This window comes from Podarcis liolepis (assembly GCF_965112155.1).
Source record: "Podarcis liolepis genome assembly, chromosome: 16".
NCBI lineage: Eukaryota > Metazoa > Chordata > Lepidosauria > Squamata > Lacertidae > Podarcis > Podarcis liolepis.
The window spans coordinates 32,961,386-32,984,795 of record NC_139567.1 but is presented as its reverse complement, the minus strand read 5'-3'; the positions used below and the strand labels follow the sequence as shown (position 1 = coordinate 32,984,795).

General features: G+C 43.8%; 1 protein-coding gene across 15 annotated transcripts in view; it reads right to left on the bottom strand.

The window, feature by feature from the left end:
- Positions 1-23,410, bottom strand: part of CUX1 (cut like homeobox 1) — a 276,461-nt gene that overhangs the window by 152,417 nt on the left and 100,634 nt on the right. For all 15 annotated transcript variants that reach the window (XM_083479155.1, XM_083479160.1, XM_083479159.1 and 12 more), the window contains exons 3-4: positions 7,746-7,793; positions 175-253 (exon numbers count right to left, since the gene is read on the bottom strand). In XM_083479155.1, the coding sequence (XP_083335281.1) occupies positions 175-253; positions 7,746-7,793 (127 nt within the window). The remainder of the gene's footprint in view (positions 1-174; positions 254-7,745; positions 7,794-23,410) is intronic.

Sequence of the window (23,410 nt, the reverse complement as noted above, 5' to 3'; positions counted from 1 at the left end):
TAGCCAGTAAACCTCACTTACAATTTCTTCCCATTAGAAAGTATTGCAGCATATTGATTGGTGAAATACTTTTCAAATACACAGCCAACTGACAGGCAAAGGAGAAAATGCCCGCCAGGACATGAAACTCCAGACATCATTTGCTTTTCATAACAGGACAATAAGTCTGCATACCTGGAACATCAATTAATCTCTTGTAGACATTCAAGAATGCTGCCTCGGCTTCTTTGCTTCTTTTGCCCAAAGCATCAATCTGGAAAATAAAAGGGAGAGAAGAAAGGATCTTCAGATCAGTTATAGAGGAAGAAAATACTACCACTTACACAAGCAAGGGTAAATTTATGACTTCATAAACATTTCTGGGGATGCCAGTTCATGTCTCCTTTAAAGCTAGAAGGTCGGAGCTCCACATGAGAACAGCAGGATTGGAAAAACATTTCCAGTTCCTTAGTGGGGGCATCAGGTTTTAATTTTTTACTACCAGCCTTTTACAGCCAGATCTGGTTCCTGCAAAGAGGAGGGTAGAGTGAGGAGGCAGCAAGAAGAGGCAGCAAGGAATAGGCATTCCTAGTATCTCAGACTGTCCAGCAAGCCTGACTCATAGACACCCTGCCGAGTGGCCTGTGGCTGCTGTGACTTGCTTGGCTGGTCCTCCTACAGTTCCTCCTCCTTGGCCAGAGCAATGCACTGGCCTCTCAAACATTGTGTCACCAGTCCTAGACCCACTGGGGACTAAAGTCCTGACATTTGCAGGCTGAATGCACTTAAGATTTAGAGGTGCAGGCAAACCGTCGTTATTGTGGCTATTCCTTTTTTGGGCATATTTTTTATTCATTTTCAAGAATAATATCTAGGTACAGAATAAAAAATATCTTCAGTAGTACATATGTTTGTCATTTTAAAGCCAGCAACAGTTATGGCAGAGGTTGAGGAATGCCAGACATCAAGTAACGATAGAACAAATAACTATTCTGTGCGCGCACATCCGTTGCTATAGCTATCCTATGTGCGAATTTTGTTGTTGCTAATGAATCTCCCCTCTGGCATAAACTACTAGGTAGTCTTAAGCAAGCTACTCTCTCTCTCTTTCTTTCTCAATCTCAACTCTCCCATATGTAATATGGGTATAATACTGACCTCGCTTACAGGACTTTTGTTCACACCACAGCATGATAATGACTGTGAAGAGCTTTCAACACATGAAGATGCTATACAATGCTAAGAATTATTTATTAATAATAATTCTATTGGCGGCAATAGTATCAGCACCATTGCTATCATAATCATCGTTTCCTTCTATATTTGGGGAGATGGGCTACTTTGATGCCTCCTGCTTTTTCCAAAGAAGCCACAGCAAAGCGGTTGGCACAGAAGCATTTTGTAATTTCAACATTTATTCTCTCATTAACAGAGAAAGCACATCTGGTTAAAAGGTGTCAGCAAGCACAGAATCCATGCAATGTACCAGTTTAAGGGTTTATTTCACTTTGCTCTAGAATTCTAAGAGACGTCAATTTTACTCTGTTTACAGTCTCATTTATCATGACTTGCAGTGGCTTGACAGGAAATAAGGCTATTTGCAATATACTATCCAGGTTGGGTAATTCCTCTCAAAAATTGCTTTGCACATGAGACTGGTGGTGGATCAGTATGTAGGAAAAAGCAGAGCACCCTAGTCCAAAATATCCCACAGACCTAATTGCTTCCTAGGCCTCTCTGCTGACCATCTTCTCAATCTCATCCAACCCAGGTTGGTCTCCTAGCTTTAGGCTTTATCTCAAGTCATCTCAAACCCTCCCCATGTCCCTGGCCCCTTCATCCTTTCTCAGGTTCAACTTCTTGTGCTCTGTGGACCAGAAGACCTTTAGAGACGGATGCGCTTTGTGTATATCCATGTCTTAACATTGCCCTCACTGCACACGTTGCCTATTCTGGGTCTGGCAGACACAATGACACAGCTTCCTTCCCGGCAAACTGGGACCTTAGGGTGAAGAGTGGGCAACCAATTGATTGATTGATTGATTGATTGATTGATTGATCGATCGATTAAAGCAGCAATTGCAAGCAGTTGTGAAACTGCCCTGTAGCACCCCATGAAGCTCCAAGCGGTCACTTTGCCCATTTTTTCCAACCTGCACCACCCTGCACAATCGAGCAAGCAAACCCAGCAAGCAATTTGGGAGCTGTGGCCCAAGAAGCGCGATTAATAGAGAGCAGTGACACAGCTGTTGCTTCAGAACCAGGCCTGCCTCTCAACCAAGCCATTAACATGTCAGCTTAGGAAGCGATACATCCTAACAGCCCCATGATAAACAATGCATGCTCTAAACCATTATGTAGCACTTACTGGACAGGTACAATATCGGCTGCGCCAGGATCAATAAATGCACCTTTTTGCTTTTAATGCCAACAGCGAAACCTACATCATGAACTAATAGGCTGCAGCGTGTGCTTTATTTATCTCAGCAAAAAGGAAAAAGACAGCAACTTTCTACCAAATAGTCTTCTCTGGACTGAAAATTAACACACAAAAGAGTATAGCTAATTTCCAGGCAGTTTTAAAAACTGGAGATGCAGGCTATAAGTTGGCTGCCACTACAGAGAAGGTTGTATCCTGCATACCCACCAAATGAACTACAGATGGCACTGGAAACTGAGCAGGTCCTCCCCTAATTACAAAAAAGAGGGTAGGCTGGGAGGGTCATTTAAGTATCCTGATCCTAAACCATTTAGGGTTTGGAAATACAATAGAGTCCAGTGAAACTGGCATAAAAATGGAGCCATGTGGTCCCAAACCTGAGCCTAATCTTTCAATTTGTCTATTTGCAAGGCACCTGACTAAAGAGTTCCGGTCTTCTCAAAGACTTAACCATTTGCAAGCTTAAAGCAGGAGTTTTAAAGGAGATCCATGTTATTTTTTTCTTTTCTTTTTTCATTTTAAGGATTTGCTTTTTGCTGTCATCACTGCCACTTCGCAACATTCTGGAAGCCCCCCCCCCCCGAATTCAGTACCTAGGGTCTACAAGGTAGGCACATGCCTACTGCTGCCAGAACAACCTACCACGTGTCTACACCATTTATCAAATGCTATGTTTCAGAGGGGAGCCAGTTGGCTGAGGCAGGACGCCTCCTCTCTGGTACGGAAAGGAGAAACGTGCCATTCTTCCACCTCTAGGACAGCCAAGCCTCTTTGGCACTCCATCACCAAACTTCAAGGTTTTCACACTTGCTGACTCTACCGCCACTGCCCAGCTTCGCCCTCCTTTCAGGATATGAGTAACTCCTGTCAGTTTCACCTCAGAGTTGCTCACCGCTTTCAAAGGGGAATCACATGGCCCACAATGATTTGGTTGGCATGGCACGAGGTACCCATGTCACTGGCTCACAGCCGCTGCTGGCTTGAGTGAAACAGCTCCTTGGCTCCGTCCACTCTGGGCAGACCATTCTGCAGTGAAGCTGTAGAGGAGCACACTATCCGCCCTTCGTACACAGCACCAGTCAGATACTTTCAAGTGGAAGAACTCCAGGTCAGCTGGGTATTTCCAAGACCTCTCTGCAAAGCCAACAGTCAATTCACAGAGAGGTTTTTGGAGTGGAAGGTGTCGCCCGCAAACTGGGGAAACAGATTAGGCAGCAGTCTTCTGACATGCCCCAAATGCATCAAAACTGCCAGTCAGTGCGCTTGGAAAATCACAAAGAAAACAAGTTCTTTTCAGGACACAGTAACCTGCAATTTGACATTAACTCTCTTTTAAAAGGGATTGGGGGCGGGAATGAGGGGAAATACTGACTTTTTTCAACCCTTTCCCCAAAATGAAATCATGTGAACTCTTTATGCATCAATGCCTGACCCCCAAAACCAGGAAAACAAAACAAAACAGAATAGACACTCCCTACTCCTTTCCTGAGACGTGGGTGGCGCTGTGGGTTAAACCACAGAGTCTAGGACTTGCCGATCGGCGGTTCAAATCCCTGAGATGGGGTGAGCTCCCGTTGCTTAGTCCTTGCTCCTGCCAACCTAGCAGTTCGAAAGCATGTCAAAGTGCAAGTAGAGAAATAGGAACCGCTCCAGTGGGAAGGTAAATGGCGTTTCTGTGCAGTGCTCTGGTTTGCCAGAAGCGGCTTAGTCATGCTGGCCACATGACCCGGAAGCTGTACGCCGGCTCCCTCGGCCAATAAAGCGAGATGAGCGCCGCAACCCCAGAGTCGGCCACGACTGGACCTAATGGTCAGGGGTCCCTTTACCTTTACTCCCTTCCTACCCCTAAAATCCAAGTTGCACCCATCAAATCTTCTGTAGCCCAAGCCCATCACTGCCACCACCCTTCCCCCCCCCCAAATCTCATCAAGGCACTTTGCTTTTCTCATGCCCCCTTATTCCCCTGTTCTCTTTGTCTCCCTCCTTGGAGCAGAGTCCTTACAACCTACAGCTGATCCAATGCCAGAGACGAGAGGGAGGCTCCTTCCCTGGCCATCCACAACACACAAGTTGCTGCTGCCGCAGGGAGTAAATTAAAGGGTATCAATTATCCTGGAGGACATATTAGATTTGCTCCAGATTGTTTGGGTTTTATCACAATGGCTGAGTAAAACCTTTTAATCAAAAGGCTGCAACTTTCGAAGCCTCAATCAATGAAACAAAAAGCTGTAGATTTCGACACGTGACTTCCACGATCTGGAGCAATTTGTAATAGCTTTGCTCAACGATCGCTTCTGGGAGCGATCTGGTGTGTCCCCCCCCCCCCATTACATTGTTTCTGGCCGCAACACTGCATTTATTCGACAGCAAAGCAGCTTTGGGTCTTGAAGAGGTTAACTTCTGGAGCACCTGGCTGCTCGCCAGCCTCTCTCCTCGAAATCGGTGCTAATGCAACAGAACAAGAAGCGCCCAGACTGGCCATGATTAATAGACTGCTGAAGACACTGCTTTCCACAGAACACACACTTTTCATTCCCCTGCTTCCATAGATCATGGACTTATCCTCAAAATATCTGACTGAAATTGAATTTGGCTTCTCTCTCAACCGTTCATTTCCTATGTTATGCAAGGTTATATCCTTTTTCTGCATGAGCAGAACCAAACCAGCTGCAGCTCCTCAGAAGGAAAATGTGGTTCCAATTACAAAAGCTGGCCTGGATATTGAACCACAGTTCAGATGCTGCTCTAATTGAGCCATCATGGAGCAAGTCTAAAGTAAAGAAATTGGATTAATTAGGTTCGCAAAGTTCAACGTAAGGGATCTTGGCAGCGGGATGGGGGCACTAAATAAAGCAGGTAATGCTATGAAAGAATGCAAGGGAGGTGATGCCTTCGCTGGAGTATTTGACATTCAACAAGCTTTTGGGTCGCACAGAACTCTTTTCCAGAAGTAGGTTTTTGATAGGATATTCATGCCCTACGAATGATGACATTCACCAGGTAATCCAGCATAGTCTGGTTCTAAATGAGTAAACTGTATGATCTGTAACAAGCAGGAAATGGGACTTAAACAAGGGGTTGTGCTCACTAATGCTTGGTAACTGGGACTATGCAAGACTGTGGACTTTCAGAACCTGTAAGGAGGGCTGGAGAGAGGAAGGCAAGAGCACACATTGTTACACCATTTGCTGCTGAAATATTTTGAAACAACAGAGGCTGCTCCTTCTCTGCCTGGCCCCCAGCCCAATTTAGCAACGGCTAAATATAAAATTTAGCATATAAAAAAATATAAATATAAAATTTAGTACACACAGCTGCATCCATGAGCACCTATTGTTTTGGTGTGCCTTACTGGCTGATTTGGCACCATGGAACCCAGTCAGAGAAACTAAGTTAATTAGTGGGTGCCACCCATTCATGTCCTTGTGCCTCCACATTAAAAACGACTGAATGGGTTTACCTTTAAAATCCCCTTGCCTTATCAAATGAGAACTCAAGAATGGCCGGCACAGAAAATGCACAGCTGGCCACGTTATTTCAGAATATCTGCCCTCCAGCAGGCTCCGGATTAGGAACTCCTCTGTTGCTCTTGGACAGCCCTGCTATGCCACATGAAAAGAATACGGATGACCTCAGGAAATCCTTACCCAGTCTTAAAAATAGCTGCTCAGTGACATCACAGAATCAGGTTTAGATGCTCCCTTTTCTAATATTCACATTTCTGTCTCAGAACAGTCAGTCTAGCCCAGGAAGCTTCAAAAAGCAGCAGTCACCAGCTTATATAAAGGGCCAATCCCACCGGAAACCTTTCTGAATTGTGTTCCGACTGCGTTCCTTTTGAACTGTGAAATTCAATCGTATGCATGGAGAGTTGAGCTTCCCTCTTATTTGTTTTCAGAAATTGGTGGAAGTATAGATCTTGATATTAAAAAGAGGCTAACCGTATTGAACTGTGCAGGGATAAAATTCAACGATAGCCCTCTAGCCAAGGTGGTGTGGTTAGAGTGCGTGACTAGGATGCCATGAATTCAAACCGTTACACAGCCATGAAGTTCACTAGGTGAATATAAGAAGAGCTGGGTTCAAAAAAGACCTTAGGCCCAGTCGGTCCAGATTTCTCACTCCCTCACTTGCCAATCTGATGCTGCTGGGAAGACCACGTGGAGGACATGAGTGTAATAGCCCCCTCCTGCCCTTGCCACCCAGTGATTGGTAGCATAGGAATTGTTCCAAGGCTACCCTACCTTACAGGGCTGTTGTGAGGATAACATGGGGGTGGGGAACATGATGCCCTGCGCTCCTCGGAGCAACAGTAGGGTTACTTAATGCAAGCAAAACCAACCAATAAACAGACAACAACAATAACATGCAGTCGGGGTGTTTCAATCGAGCTCTTCTTCAGGGGAAATGGGTGGTAGGTGTGTTATAGTTGTAAAAGAGTTCCACAATTTTCTAAATGTCTCCTCAATGAAAACATGTGATGCTTGTCTCCCTGTCTTAACTCTAAAGAGAGCAGAATACACCAAATATTGTGCTGCATGAGAGCAGATGCTGCTTATTTACAGGGCACGCTTATGTGATTTTTGGACCTCTTACCCACTTCCTATGAACTGCAGCCCCTAATGTCAAATTATACACTATGGGGCTGGCTCTTGGTATCCCTGCTAGGGGAAGTTGGGATCACTATGTCAGGGAACGGTGTGGACCATCCTGGGTGTAGCTACCACCCCCTTCAAAGGGAAACTAATCAAATCTGCAACTCTGGCTCTTTTAGCAGTACAATTTCAATGAATATGTATGTTTATGAATATTTTTTTACTGAAAATGTTTTACCATCTCCTCCTGGTTTTGATGCATTTCACTCTTATTGCTGATTTGGTTTAATGAGTTGGTGGGGGAGTTATCCCATTATTATTATTATTATTATTATTATTATTATTATTATTATTATTAAAAGCAGTATGCTAGTTTGGGAAATATAAACTTGAAAAGCAGTCTTGAAATAGAAGTAAATTAATGAGTTATGAATCAACAGCTCTGATTCCTCCCACCAGCAACATCCGGGCTCTGGGACAAACTACTCCCACGCCATTGTGGGCTTCCAGTGAGAAAAAAGGTTGCCCACTTCTGATTGTGTGTTTCAATCACTTCTTTAGAGTGCTATTTTAACAGATACAAAGAAAAAAATACGATTGCACTCAAAGGTAATCCTCATTAATGTAATACAAATTAAATTATGCTCTCATAAGAGGGAATCCCAGTCCTTAAAGGCAACACACACCACCTTGAAATAAAGGACATGAGAATAAAAAGCACAAACACTTACCTCGCCCTGGAAACTTTTCAGTAGTGGAGCTACCTGTTTGCGCAGGTCCTGGAAGATAAAAGCAAACACACACCCATTAAGAAACAGATCACTAAAAATGCAGCCAAAAATGCAACTGTTTGAATGCATTTGATGTAATTCCATCAGTTAGTCTTGCAGCACTTCTACCAATTTTATCATATTAGCTGAAGGCTGATTACATTTTTAATCGAAACACTGCTACGAGCAAGGAGTTCAGCAGAAATCCATTTTTAACTGGCTTATGATTCCAGCCTGATACACAATTACGGTTGTCCCAAGGGAGGAGAATTAGTTAACAAAAGCCTGTAGTAATGTTGGATAATCAGTGAACTCCTTCAGTCTAACAACTCAACTGAAACAGTGCAATGAATGACTAATGGGATGTAAAACATGTGTAGCCACATGGAAAGGGATCAAGCTAGACCCCCGTTTGAAGCACAGCCTCCTCCTGACGAGCCAGGAATTGGGCATCATTTATTTAGATTTACAGCCTTGCCTGCTCCATGGGATTTACACAGCCCTGCTTAAGGAGAGGGAGCACACATCATTTAGCAACCCACTTGCCTCTCTCCAAAATCCCCACCTCCAAGAGGAGACAGGCCTTCATTGAGCTTTGCACAAGGCCTTTTAATGCCCAGCCCCCAAAGTTGACACTCTCGTAATTGTAATTAAGAGAATCTAGGAGAGAAAATCCTCAAGGCAGAGAACAAAGAAACAAAGCAAAACACAAATAAAGTCACCTAAAAGAATGGTGGGCAAAGAGATCAGATTGCAGCCAATAATAATAAAAAAAATGATTAGGTGCCTTAAACTCTTGACACCTTGAATGCATTGTGTGCAGAAGCCAGGGGTGTAAATTACAGAGATGAAGAACATTAAAATAAAAAAGGAACACCAGAACATGCGCCACGCCAGTGTTTCAAGGGCCCAGATCCTGAATAATTTAGCTGATCTCACTGGGCAGCTGGTCCCATTATCTGGAGAGCAACACAAAGAATGCCCCAACCATAGTGGCCAGCAGCCCAACCAATGCTGGAATCATCAATAGGTTCTTTACACTGGAGCTCAATGAGATATTACCCATGGAGCCCTGGGGCTGACCATGTGAAGTTCTTGACTAAGCCTGCCCCCTACTGGAGGTTGGTGTGAGGAGCCGAGACAGGCTGGAGGTTTCATCCCATAGACACCAGGCCTGGTCAAATTATATTATTCAGTTATAGAAATATGTTCGGCTTGACTATCTGCCCCAACAATAATTAAAAATGCAATAATAAAACAACGATATAAGTTTAATTATACATATAGACCCATGTCCCCTTAAAGGGACAGGGGAACAGGCTGCCCATATTATTCAGCATCCATGTAGCCATTTTCCAGGTCACTTGTGCCTAGGAAGAATTGCCTTTGGGTGACCAAGCAAAGACTCCCATTTTATTTTGGAAGAGACAACCTCTCCCTTCTCCTCCTATCAATGACCAACAGGGGCACATGTGGATAGCACAAAAGGACTATTGTCCTCATGCCTCACTTGAGGGCTTCTCCAAGAGTCTACCTGGCCACTGTTGAGAAGGCCAATGCCTTTAAGTTCTGCTTATGGGCTTCCCAGAGGAGATAACTGGTTGGCTGGAGTAAATGGGCTCTTAGTTTGGTTGGGGTGTCTTCTTGTGTCCCCTTGCAAGAATTTCTGGGCAAGACTGAGCCCTAACTCTCACTGAAAACATACTGCTTTTACCTCCCTCCCCATGTCCCTTTGTCTCCCAGGAGTAAATGGGAGGCTCCAACACTTCCCATTGTGGAAATGATGCACTGCTGGGGGCTTCGCTGGTAGTGGGAAGTTGCAGGGGAGGGGAAATGGGTGCAGAAGAGAGAACAGGTGGGGAAAACCCCTCATGCACATAATTGTTGGTTCTCTCTGCTGCTGCTGACCTGAAATATTCTTCTAGATTTATTGCTGGCTGTTTTTGAAAACTCTTTATCCAACCATATCCCTCAATTTTATACCACTGTCAGCTGCAATTTCCCCTTTCTTTCGACTAAACTGGACAAACCAAAAAGGAAGGAAGCCGCAAGGCGTGATGCATGAGAAATCTGTAATGTTGGGAGAACAATAAAGGCTGTCTGATGATTTGGGTCGCAATCAAAAACTGGAGGAGGAGGAGAAGCCAAGGCCAGCCTTCTGTAGCAAGTCACTAATCACACATTAGAGCTCTGAAAGTCTATGTGGCACTGAACACTTGAACAAACAAGTATTTGTTAACAGAAACGACTGAAACGTTCCAAGCACTTCTTCGCAAATTAAACTGGTAACATCGTTCCTCAAAAATATCTCTTGCTGCTTGCCACAAGAAAGCATCATGGTCTAAAAAAAAAAAAGGCTTGCTTTTTACAGTGGGTTGAAGTCAGTCTCTCTGTCTGTGTGTGTGTCTCTCTCTCTTTTACAAAGCAAATGTTCATACACACACACACATTCCCTTCTCCACCAAAAAAGGAAATTATAATATATGGAGATGTTTGACAGCAGGGCTGAAGAATATGTGGTCCTCAACATGCTGTTTTACTCCGACTCTCATCAGTCCCAGCCAGCATGCTCAATGGTCAGGGATGACGGCAGCTGGAGTCCATCTTAAGGACCACAAGCTTCCCATCTCAGTTTCTCGATCAAAGGAAATGTGACAACACACAGTTTTTAGAAATTGAGACTATGGCAGGGAGAGAGGAGGAGTTTAACTTTTCCCCACTGCCGTGATCTTGACACTCCCAACAGCCATCCTTTCAGTTCACAGAAGCACTTAATTCCCCACCACAGAATTGCACAAGTCTGTAAATAAAACATTACACACACACACACACACACACACACACACACACACCCCACTACTGAGATAATACATGTGCAATCCAGTACTAGCATTTAAAAATCTGGAAATCCTGCTGAAATCCAAACTGAGTGGAAATCAAGGGATATGAGAATAACCAATTTTAAAAAAAATATTAACAGAGGGAATCCAATCACCCCGATTGAAAACCAGTCATCCAAACATGGGAAACAGTTTTCTACCTAGTCGGATTGTTGGTCCACCTGAGCCAGTGCTGTGCACTCTGACTTGCAGCTGTCCTTCAAAAGCTTTCTCAGCCTGCTACCATAATCTTTTAAGATGGAGATGCTACCGACTGAATCTGGGGCGTTCAAGGTTGACACCAAAAGGTGTGTCTTTTAAGTTTTACATTGTTACAGGCCAGCCTCTGCTGCCAAGCTGAACTTGTGACTGCAGGCAGGCAAATGTTCAATGTAAGTAGCCGAGAGGTATCGAAGACGTTGGGGAAGCTATAAGAAATAAATGTAAGAAACCAGTCTTCTCCACCTCCCAAACTCATCAATCCGTACCACTCTGCCTAACCCAGGCTTCCTCAACCTCGGCCCTCCAGATGTTTTTGGCCTACAACTCCCATGATCCCTAGCTAGCAGGACCAGTGGTCAGGGATGATGGGAATTGTAGTCTCAAAACTTCTGGAGGGCCAAGGTTGAGGAAGCCTGGCCTAACCATTCAGCTAGCTTCCACAGGTAACCAGGAATTCCATGCTGATGACCAACCAAGCGGGCCAGTGGAGGAGGAGCAAGTGGCTCGGTCATTTCTCAGCCAGCCCACTTGGTAGAAGGCACACTTTTTACTAGCCTGCCAAGAGGTGAATAGCCTCATTCCTTCTAGCTGTCGAGGTCAGTACAGTGGTACCTAGGGTTACAAACGCTTCAGGTTACAGACTCTGCTAACCCGGAAGTAGTACCTCAGGTTAAGAACTTTACTTCAGGATGAGAACAGAAATTGTGCGGTGGTGGCACGGCGGGATGAGAACAGTTTCAGGTTAAGAATGGGCCTCCGGAACGAATTAAATTCTTAACCAGAGGTACCACTGTATGCATATATTAGGGGCACTATAGATACAAGACCTCATGTTTGGAAAAGAGGGACTTACAAAATGATAGGGTGCCTTGATTCCATACAGCTGATTCTGTTGCAAATTATTCAAAAGCCACCTAACAATATAGATTTTGCATTTTCTGTTTCAATTTCACTATCATGGGTCAGGTGGACAACTTCACCTTTTTGCTTTCTGTCGACAGCTGTGGAGAACCTTTTGATCCCTAAATGATCTTGCCTGCTCTATGGTTGTGCTCCCCACCCCCACCCCCAGTATGTGTACAGAGAGAGTGAGTTAGTTTGTCTTCCAGAATTCTCCAGCTATTTGCAGCCCTCATTTGACAAAATGACCCTCCGGGGATCCTACGACCTAGACAGGGTTCTCATCCGTAAAGTATTGTATCTGTAAGCAAAATGAATTTGGAAGGAAGAGGCTCCTGGATTCCCTGACTCTGCCGTGGTTCATTTCCCGCTCTCTCTCTCTGCAAACGTCCTGCACACTGGCTGGAGAGAGTTGGAGTACTGATGAGGAGGGGGGTGGAGAGAAGCAGCCCGGTCACATCAGCGTCAGTGACATCATTAGTTCAGCTGTCGCATCCAATTGTGGAGCCGGCTCATCACGCAGGAGACGCTCCAGTTTTCCGACTGTCTACCCCTTTTGCATTTCCTCCCTTGTTAGGAGACATTTAATAAGGAACTAGCAAGTGACCCTACACTGAAAATTGGCCAAGGCTGAACATTATGATTCCAGATGCTTTCTGACAAGAACTTGAGAGCAACTTATCGAGGAGGGGAGGTATTTTGCTCGCTCAGGCCACATGAAGAGAAGAACCAGCATGTACTGAGCATACACTACCTCTTTAAAACGGAGGGGGACGGACGGACGGCAGGAACACACCATTTATTGGAGACAAAATGCTTACAAAGGGCGTAAGGCAGAGTTCCCCATAATTCTGATAGCTTGACATAGCAGCACATGTTCCCCAAGGCATTTAAAGCCTGGATGGAGAAGTAAATATTCACCCACAGAGTTGTCCTTGTGGGTCTCTGCACGAGTGACTCTTTTGGCAGAGGCAGAAAACAACTCAAGCAGAGAGGTGACGGGTACTCCTTCTCAGAGCACATGATTCTGCTTTGTCTTTGCATCAAGAGCAATTGAATCAAAAGAGGCTGAATTTATGGAGCTGAGGTCAGAGCAGCTATGGTAGTCACCGAGAGAGACAGTGGGCAGCCTCTGCGTGGATGGGTATTTTGGACTTTCAGGAATATTTCAAAGTTTGTTTATTCTTGTGATGTGCTTGTCATTCTACCATGGAACACACAGTTTGCTTATTAGTGGCATAGATTGTTGAAGAGAAAAATGTCCTGCATATAAATTCATAACAAGAATAGAGCAAACAGCCTCCACGTATTGCAGCTTAAAAAACAACAACATCCATTGATGGGTGGGAAGGAGAAAGGCAAAACACTGTCAGGCATCAACAGGGCCAGGTTCTGTGACAAAGAGCCAGGAGCTGGCTGGCTGTCCCAAAGAACCAGAGAGGGAGGGTGTTAGTTGCCTTTCCAGCCCAATGTAGTGAAAATAAGGGATAGAATTTAAACATAAATGAATACATGGAGCAGACAGAAGGGCAGTCATCCTGACCACCCTCCCTCCATGAATATTTCCCTTTTGTATAGCCAACTAAGTGAAATCCCAGCACTCACCACCAAGTATTTAATGGCAACAAGCTCTCATTAATATTAAACCACATGCTAAAACAACCTGGCTGCTCAATAAAAACACATTGTTTTGCTGCCCATAAATGGGGCAGGCCTTTGTGAAGAGTGCGTCTTGGGAGAACTATATGATCTTCCAGAATATCTATTTGCATATTTACAGGTCAAGAAGAAAGGGAAGAGTAAGAAAAAGCAGCAGGCGGCACTACCCCCAAGGCAGAATGAACCACTGGGCCGTTCATTATGTGCCCGACCAGTCAACGATCAATTCATTTACTGAAATACTTATTTCTACCAATGAGTATATACACTGCCCTCCCCAGAAATCTATTCCATGCTACAGCAAAATAAAATTACACTATTTTTCAATTACATCTCTGTTGCTAGCTACTTCTTCTGGCTTAAAAAAAACCAAACTTAACTTTTACATTAGCAGAAAAAGAGCACACTGGTGCTTTAAGAATTTTAGGCCACAGATCTTGTGAAAATTCCATTAGCTTTAATTATTTATCAGAAGAAGATTTAGATTACTGTTCCTGACCTATTTTTTCCGGCGCACAGGCCCGCCCAGCAAGGAAATCAAAGAGAATGGCATTTGCAAATAACTTACTGAGGTTGAGCAAGTCTGGTTTTATAAGTATGAATCAAACAAGAAACATGTGTCAAGATGCTATACACTTGCTTCTGGAACAGCTGTATGGTGTTAGTGTTCCAACCTTGTATTTTGACATCAAAAGTGCATTGTCAAGTTTGCTCAGACACATCTGGGCACTCCCTCCTTTGTGCTTCCTCCCAAATCTCCAAGTTTTGAGCGTTCAAGTCAGAATGTTTCAGTTCCCTGTGGAGAAACTACCCGGAGTACATTTGCCCACATATGGATTGAATGTAGTTGAAGATCTGAATGATGTTTTGTAAAAATCAACAAAACTTTAGTACAGTGGACGTTTGGGTTGCGAACGTGATCCGTGTGGGATGCACGTTCGCAACCCGCAGCGTTCACAACCCATGCTTGTGCATGCGTGGGTTGTGATTTGGCGCTTCTGCGCCTGCGCAAAGCACGATTTACCGCTTCTGTGCCTGCGCAAAGCATGATTTAGCGCTTCTGCGCATTCACGACAGCTGAAACCTGGAAGTAACCCGTTCCGGTACTCCCGGGTTTCGGCGGTCCATAACCCGAAAAAATGCAACCTGAAGCAGCTGTAACCCGAGGTATGACTTTATATGAGATCCTGATAGTACCTCCAACAGCATATGCCAGGAGTTTCAAATATAATTCAATGGCAATTTTATTTATTGAAGGTTATAATTTTGGAACATTATGTTGATGAACAAACATGCTTGTGGATGGAAAGTTCATGCAGGAGATATATTTAGGCAGAACTGGACCCTTTGATGTCATCCTGAAATTGAGTGAGACCTACACAACTCAGAATAAACATGGCTTAGATATGATTTGAAATTAATGCAGGATGTTGATTTCACTATGCAGATACTTGGAAGAATGGGCAGATTTATTATTTACTTTCATGTATTTTTTAAAATTAAAAAGTAACCATCTTGGCTGCCCACCAAACACTCACACATGCAGAACGGGATGGGTGGATCCAAGCACCAGGTGCTTAGCTGGCACCAGGATGGCTGCTGCTACTGTCACTACATGTTCCTCCAGTGCCAACATAGTGCTAAGGATGTACAAATGCAACCTAAGCTCTGGTCCAGGGGGACTTACAGTCTGAGGCAAAAAGGACAAATGCAGGTTGTAGTGCATGTAAGCAGATTTGCAAACGGGCTTGAGAGGGAGAGGGACACGAAGAGCATGTGCTGAAGTAAGAGAATTGCTTCAAAAACATTTTTGGTCCTGCTTTTCAAATATTGTCTCTTAAAGCAACTCACATTAGCAGCAGCAGCAATAATAATAATAATAATAATAATAATAATAATAATACACGTGCCCCATCTTCAGGCTTATAAACTAAAAGTATAAGACACAGAAGGGTAGGGGGAAGGCAGAGGATACATATACATTTTGGCAATGGAAAGAAGAAGTAGTCCCAGTGAAAGAAGAATGGATACAAAAACTTATGGGATATTCAGAAATGGCAAAACTTACCGGAAAAGTAAGAAATCAAGACAATAAACTTTTTTTTTTACAAAAGAATGGAAATGGTTCATTGAATATTTACAAATAAGCTGCAAACAGATAAGAACATTGGCAGGATTATTGTAATAAATCTGCAGTTTTAAAGAGTACAGTCATACCTCGGGTCATGAACGCTGTGGGTTGCGCGTTTTTCGGTTGCAGACCGCGCCGAACACAGAAGTACCAGAACAGGTTACTTCCGGGTTTTGGTGCTCACGCAGAAGCACAAAAATGAAATAATGCGCAGAAGCGCGTCACGCACGTGTGCAGATGCGGCGCTTCAGGCTGCGAACGCTGCGGGTTGCAAACGTGCCTCCTGCACAGATCACGTTCGCAACCAGAGGCGTGACTGTCTATATTTAAAGTAGAGGAATAAATGAGTAAATTTAAGTTAATTTGGAACTTGCAGAAAATATAAAAAATAAATTTAAGGCACCGCAGAAAGAGGGGAAAGAGGTGGAGTTTTGAAATGATTGTAAAATTATTGAAATGCATGAAACTGAAAATCATAAAATAACAAATAAATAAATAATATCAGTTTTGGCAATTAAAAAAGTATTGAGTTGTTTCCTGGCAGGTGGGGCCATGTCGATGGCCTTCCTCCACTGAATATTACTGCAACGGCCACAGCAGCACTTGGAGCAAAGCGTTCCCGCAGCTGCTCCTTCTCCAGGCAAGGAGTGGGGATGGGAAAGTTCTCCCCTTGCAAAGATGCTCTTCCTGGGTGGCACAGGGTAAGGGTGGCCCTCTGAATGGCACAGGAAGGTGCCTCCTTTTGTACTTCAATCCAAAGGCCACCCAAATGCAACAGTGCCCAAACACCAGCAGCAGAGAACCCGCAAGGCGGCTTAGCAAGCTCTCTGGCCTGTGATCACAGATCGTTTTCACAGGGTGAGTGTGTTCCCCCCCAACACTTGCAAAGATCCCCTCCCCTTTTAATGCTTTTAAGTCTACGTTTCCTTCCAGTAGCAAGATGACACAATATACTAACTTCCCCTGAGGTACCCGGGTCCTTTCTAAAGCCTTACTGCTCACTATGGCAGACTTGAAACAAAAACGAAACCACCACCGCTCCTGTGTGCGAATGCTGATGGGCTGCCTTCACTATTGTTTACAGGGCAAGCTGCACTTGGAAAAGGCTGCTGAATCCACAGACGTCAGAATCAATTCTTTTCACACAGCTTTATGAGTCAATCTCTCAAACTGCACATATTTCAGAACACACTAATATTGTGCCATCAGTTATGAAACAGTAAGTTAGCGCTGTCCAGAAATGACAGAACGGGAAACTATTTCCCCCCTCAATCACTTATGGAAAATGTCAGGGGACAGATTGCTTTTAAGAGAGACTACTCAAACCTGATCAATAAACACACTTTCTTCTATCGAGTAAGCCATAGAATTCTTCAATTCTTCTATTCTGACACGACCATACTTTCTTTATACCTATTTTTATCTTGCAGAGGAGTAAATTAGACATATGCAAATGAGTGTAATGAAGACCCAACTAGTTTATTATTTTTTCAAAGAAAAGCAGCCTTGGAAGGCTATAAGGAAGAAAAGTGGAAGAGGAGGAACAGAATGCATAATCCTTTTCCGGGGCCCTATATTTTTTACCTCTGTGCTGGTGGACATACAGTGGTACCTTGGTTTAAGTACTTAATTTGTTCCGGAGGTCCGTTTTTAACCTGAAACTGTTCTTAACCTGAAGCACCACTTTAGCTAATGAGGCCTCCTGCTGCCGCCGAAGCACGATTTCTGTTCTCATCCTGAAGCAAAGTTCTTAACCTGAGGTAATATTTCTGGGTTAGTGGAGTCTGTAACCTGAAGCATATGTAACCTGAAGCGTATGTAACACGAGGTACCACTGTATTAGATACTGTAGTCAGTGTTAAGGAAGCGGAACTTATAGGGTTCAGCAAAGCTGGAAGTGATAGGGCTGGCGACAGAAAATGAAGCATTGAGTGCATCAGTTATAGATTTGGTCAGGGAACACATTTGCAAAGCAGCTCAAGGGAGAGTAAAGAGGTTACACTGCTTCCCCATTCCTGCTCCAAGGAATGTGAAGAAGAAACAGCAGCCGCCTGGGACTTGCCACTATCCCAGTCCCAAAAGTGGCCTCTCCCTCCCACAGCGGCCACCACAGGGATCCTGAAGAATCCATGAGCCCTGAGGGGATCCGATAAAAAAACAGAAACAGATTCTTCCTTCTGTTCTACTCTAAAGTTTTAAATTATAATTATTGTAAATTTTATGTAAACAGCTTTGCAAGGTCCACCTGAAAAAATAGAACAGTGGTACCTCGGGTTACATATGCTTCAGGTTACATACGCTTCAAGTTACAGACTCTGCTAACCCAGAAATAGTGCTTCAGGTTAAGAACTTTGCTTCAGGATGAGAACAGAAATCATGCTCTGGCGGCGTAGCGGCAGCAGGAGGCCCCATTAGCTAAAGTGGTGCTTCAGGTTAAGAACAGTTTCAGCTTAAGAACGGACCTCTGGAACAAATTAAGTACTTAACCCGAGATACCACTGTACAGTTGTACCTTGGAAGTGGAACGGAATCCATTCCGGAAGTCCGTTTGACTTCCAAAACATTTGGAAACCAAAGCGGTTTCTGATTGGCTGCAGGAAGCTCCTGCAGCCAATCAAAAGCCGTGAACGTTTGGATTCCAAAGAACGTTCACAAACCGGAACACTCACTTCCAGGTTTGCGTCATCCGGGAATCAAAACGTCTGAGTACCAAGACGTTCAAGATCCAAGGTACGACTGTATATAAGCACCCAAAAACAAAGAAAAAATATTGCAAAATAAATTCATTTGTGTGCTGAATTTTTCTTTTTCTTAAAAACGGTTGGCGATGAGTACAAGGGTCCAGGACATGCTCTTCCCCCAAGCAGAACAAACAGCGATCATGGCCATCTGGAGTCAGCAACTCCCTTCCAAATCCCCTGCACTTTCCCAAAGAAGTCTGCAACCTCCTAAGGCGCATAGCTGCAGAAGGGTGACAGAGACAAAGAACCGTGCAAAATTAGGAAGAGAGTGTGAGCGGGAGACAAAATGCAGAAGAGAAAAATGTGTTTTGTACCTACACAGAGACCACAAGCAACATTTATGTAGAGCATCACACATGTTCAAAGGACTTCACATTCTTGCCACAGCCCTGGAGGGTGTTCTTATAATGCAGACCCGAGTGGGAGAGAACAGACACAATGGTTTTCATAGTATTACCAAATTAGTCCACAGAGAAGGCATCATTTCAACCATACAGCTCATGCTCTTAAGACACTCTCCTATGCGGATTCATCAGTGAATTTGAAGCACCAGCCTTTTCCTAGCTTATCTATGTTCAGATCAGCCCCTGGCCATTTCTCTCTCCTTCCTACCACCACTAGCCTTAGCAGCACTCAGAGTGGCTATCAGCACCACAACGCAGCCTACCAATGAAACACATACATACATACATACATACATACATACATACATACATATGTACAAACAAACAAACAAACAAACAAACAAACGATATAAGGGAGTGGGTGGTGCTATGGTCTAAACCACTGAGCCACTTGGGCTTGCTGATCAGAAGGTTGGAAGTTAGAATCAGCGTGATGGGGTGAGCTTCTGTTGCTCTGTCCCAGCTTCTGCCAACCTAGCAGTTCAAAAGCACACCAGTGCAAGTAGATAAAGAGGTACCATTGTGGCGGGAAGGTAACCGGTGTTTATGTGCACTCTGGCACTCATCACGTTGCGCCAGAATCAGTTTAGTCATGCTGGCCACATGATCTGGAAAGCTGTCTGCGGATAAATGGCAGCTCCCTCGGCCTGAAAATCAAGATGAGCACCACACCCCATATTCGCCTTTAACTGGACTTAACCGTCCAGGGGTCCTTTACCTACATACAATGCTTCTTAGTGACTCACATAATAACACAGAAATAGACTTCAAGAGATCATCTCCTACAACCTTCTAAAAACACCTATGAATTTTGAGACACTTAGGTTCTATATTCCTTCTCCTTGTCCACTGTCCATTTGGAGAGTGCCCATTTGGAGCTGCTGGAAGCATGTCAATGTGGAGTAGCCAGAGAATGTGTTGAGTGACAGACCTACCCTGGGGTTCAGCAGCCATAACTAACTCCCAATAGTTTCCTCGATGAGGTTTGCTTTAATTAAAACTCCTGCCCTGCAAGGGCTGCACTCTGACAAAACTTAGATCCTGAACAACAAGGCAGAACTCCAGAGAGCCCAGGTGGGTAGGAAAGGTCAAGATTATCCTCCCCTTGGCACTCTTCTTGCTCTGATATGTGCCTGGAGACTCTGGGACAAACTAACCTGTATAGCCACCTGCCCTCTTATGGTGCTGGGTTGAACACACTAATTTAACTGGAGACTTCCCCAGTGCGGAGCAAAGTGCATATCTGTTGAACTACAGAACTTGCTTTTTGAATGATACTATGGAAGGCCCCTCAGGCACCACCATCGCACTTGTTCACACAAGCAGTGTTTTGGTCTTAAAACGTACACACAAGCACCAGAGAATATGGCCATTACTAGGGCTTACTGGGAAGATTTAGAAGAGCTGGCTCACCAAATGAGACAAAGAGCTTAATGTCACAGGCCAACTACGGTGAGCCACACTGTTTGCACTCACCCCCACCGTCCCAACCCCTTTCTATAATATCTATGCCTCTCAAGATGCGAGCTCTAGGTCACAAAAGATTTAGCCAGGATCATCAGTCAGCTACAGGTGTATCATTTTTAAGCCAATAACTGTTAATTTGCTGCCAGGATCCTTATAACCCCAACTGAAGGTAGAAAGTGATTTAAACATACAGCTCTTGGGATGAAGAAATCCATCTCAGGAATGGTTTCCAAGACAGTTTACTTTCTGCCAATTGTTGCCTTTCAAGAACCCTAATAATCCAACTTAATGCATCATATAGTGGTACCTTGGGCTAAGAACTTAATTCGTTCTGGAGGTCCGTTCTTAACCTGAAACTGTTGTTAACCTGAGGTACCACTTTAGCTAATGGGGTCTCCCACTGCTGCTGTACCGCTGCCACACGATTTCTGTTCTCATCCTGAAGTAAAGTTCTTAACCCGAGGTACTAAAATGTGATCTTAACCCGAGTCCAAAATGTGATCTGCAAAAAAAAGGAATGTCCTAGTCTCATAAAGTATTTCTTACTTTCACATACTTACAGGTAAGAAAGCTAGTTGGTACCTGCATGTTCCCTTCAATTATCACGTTGAGCGCTTATGATGTGTGTGCATGTCTGTAATTTTTTTTTTAGAAGAAGTAGTGTTTCTCTACAGGAGAGGTGGGGAAACTGTGGCCTTCCACACACTCCTGGACTTCAAACTCCCATCAGCTTTGACCAACGGCCAAGTTGGCTGGAGCTGGTGCGAGTTGGGAATTCAACAAGATCTGGAGAGCTGCAGGTTCCTACTGCTGCTCTACAGATATGACCAGCACATTTCCAAGTGTAACATATGTGGGGACTAACTTGTTTTTCCAGACACATGTGTTATGTATACCTATAAGAAAGCCATAACTACCTTTGGTCTCCCACTCAAAAATGCATCTGGGTTTGCCATTCTGTAATGTGCGAATGAGTCCTGTGCATACTGTGATTAGAAGAGTGTTGTTCTGCAGTTCAAGTAGTGCTTACCGAAAAATACTCTCCCTAACTAGTGTGCTCTATAGGGAATAAGTGGGCTTCAAAGAGATAAAACAATAAGAAGGAATCTGGAACTCAAGTCACATTAACACACAATTCTAAATTCACAAGTAATCCAAGTACACTGCAAAAGTAAGACCAAAAAAGGAAACTCTCAAGTCTTGAGCTCCATTTTCTCCTCCTGTCACTTCAAGGCATACTTGCTCAACAATCAATCACACCACTTTCCAGTGCAAATTTAAAACAGAGGTTGTGCTTGCCTATGCCAACAGAATGCATTAAACTTATCTTTAGTGGCTTAAAACAGAAAAACTGCATATCATTTTGATTTTTGTTGCAAACTGGGTTTATTGTCACTAAAGAACATTCTGTTCCCAGCAGTCATCAGTGCCTATCAGGATGGAGCACAGAGCTTTCACTTGTAATGGCATCCATATATCCAAAGCCTTTAGCAGCTTGCTCAGTTTTCAAGTTTCAATGAGCTATTTTCTGCGACCACAATAATAGCAAAAAACCTCCCTTCTTCTTGGCTCTGCAGCAATTCAGAAACTTAACACAGTCAAACAAACACTCTGTCTTGGCCACGGCTCTTGGCTCAAGCGGATGAATCAGCAAAGTCCATAAATGTCTAGCCAACTTGGACAGACATTCCTAAGGCAACCATATACGGAGAGCAGAGATACCAATATCAGCAATCTTGAATACACACTGCTTCTCAGCTAAAGAAGCTGCTGATCAGCCCCATTTTCTACACTCTGTTGATACCAGATGCAGTTCCTTCCTAGGTGCTCAAAAGTTACTATCCCAAACCCTGCAAGAAGAACCATATTATCATGTATATGTTTTGCTGCACATGTGCAAGCCTTTTGAATGCTCTCTTCAGGCCACTGATTTGCCTGTGTTTCAGAGCACAATTCAAGGGGCTGGTGCTAGTTCTTATCATCATCATCATCATCATCATCATGCAAAAAAATCAATTTTATTTGTAAATCACACAAGCCAGCTTGGCTGCAGGTTTGTCACTGTTAGCAAAAACACCACAACTTCAAAGGCACTCAGCAAAGGAAGCTGAACTGCAATCCACGTTCTACCCATGGCAGAGAGTTTAGAAATCTGGAAAAAATTATGCCTGGTTTTTAAAGTCCTATATAACTTGGAACCATAGAGTAATAGAGGGCCAGCGGTTCCCAAACGAATCTGCCCACTTACCACATTGCTTGCATGGGCTGCCACCTGACTGGATGCTATGGATGGAAACAGAGAATGGGTCTTCTCTATAGTGGCACCCCAGTTATGGAACATACAGCTAGCTCTGTACACCTGGAATCATCATTTGCTTGTTGACATATGACCTAAATGCATTTGTACATACACTCAAAACCCTTATGACTTAGGTGCACATTACAATCCCCTTCAATACTGTACCCCAATTGTGAAACAAAGGATCACTGACCAAACTCTAGATGTTCTTCTCTGCCTGCTGTGACTGACCACTCAAGAATCATATCCTCATCTGACCAAACTTAATACTGGTCAAATATCTGTATACAATAAAGCGTTTTTAAAATATTAAGAGGTTTGAATGGTTCTTCTCTTCAGCTTTAAAAATGAAAGTGCAGATTTAAGAACAGAAATAATATGAAGTAGAAACTTTGTAAGAACAGCCAGATTATACAGATGGTGCACCCCCTGGTTTCTTCAGCAAACAAGATGGTTGGTCATGGTTGATCGTAGGCAGGGACTTTCATCACTGGCAACAGCTTTTGTTCCTCTCTTGCCCTCGTTTGGTGTCATCAAGTGAACAGTAAGAGAAACTTTGCTTTGCTGCTAGGATTACCCATGACTATTGCAAGGTTAGAGGGCAAACTCCTGCCCTTGTTAACAAATGACACCAAAATAAAATAGAAAGGTAACCTGCCACTCTACATGGCAGTATTCTGGGATTCATGGAACATTTGGCAATATTTTACTGGTCAATGGATTGGCTTGCCAGGCCTACTTTAGGTTTTATTCCACTCAAGGCCAAGACATTGGATTAAAGACTGAATATAAACATGTAACTGTCCTGAAATATTTTGTTAGCAACCTCAGCAGCCGTAGCATGCAAAATAGAAAACTGTGCAGCACATGCACATGGATTCATAATTACGGCTACCAGAGACAAAAGGTATCCACTCCTCTGGC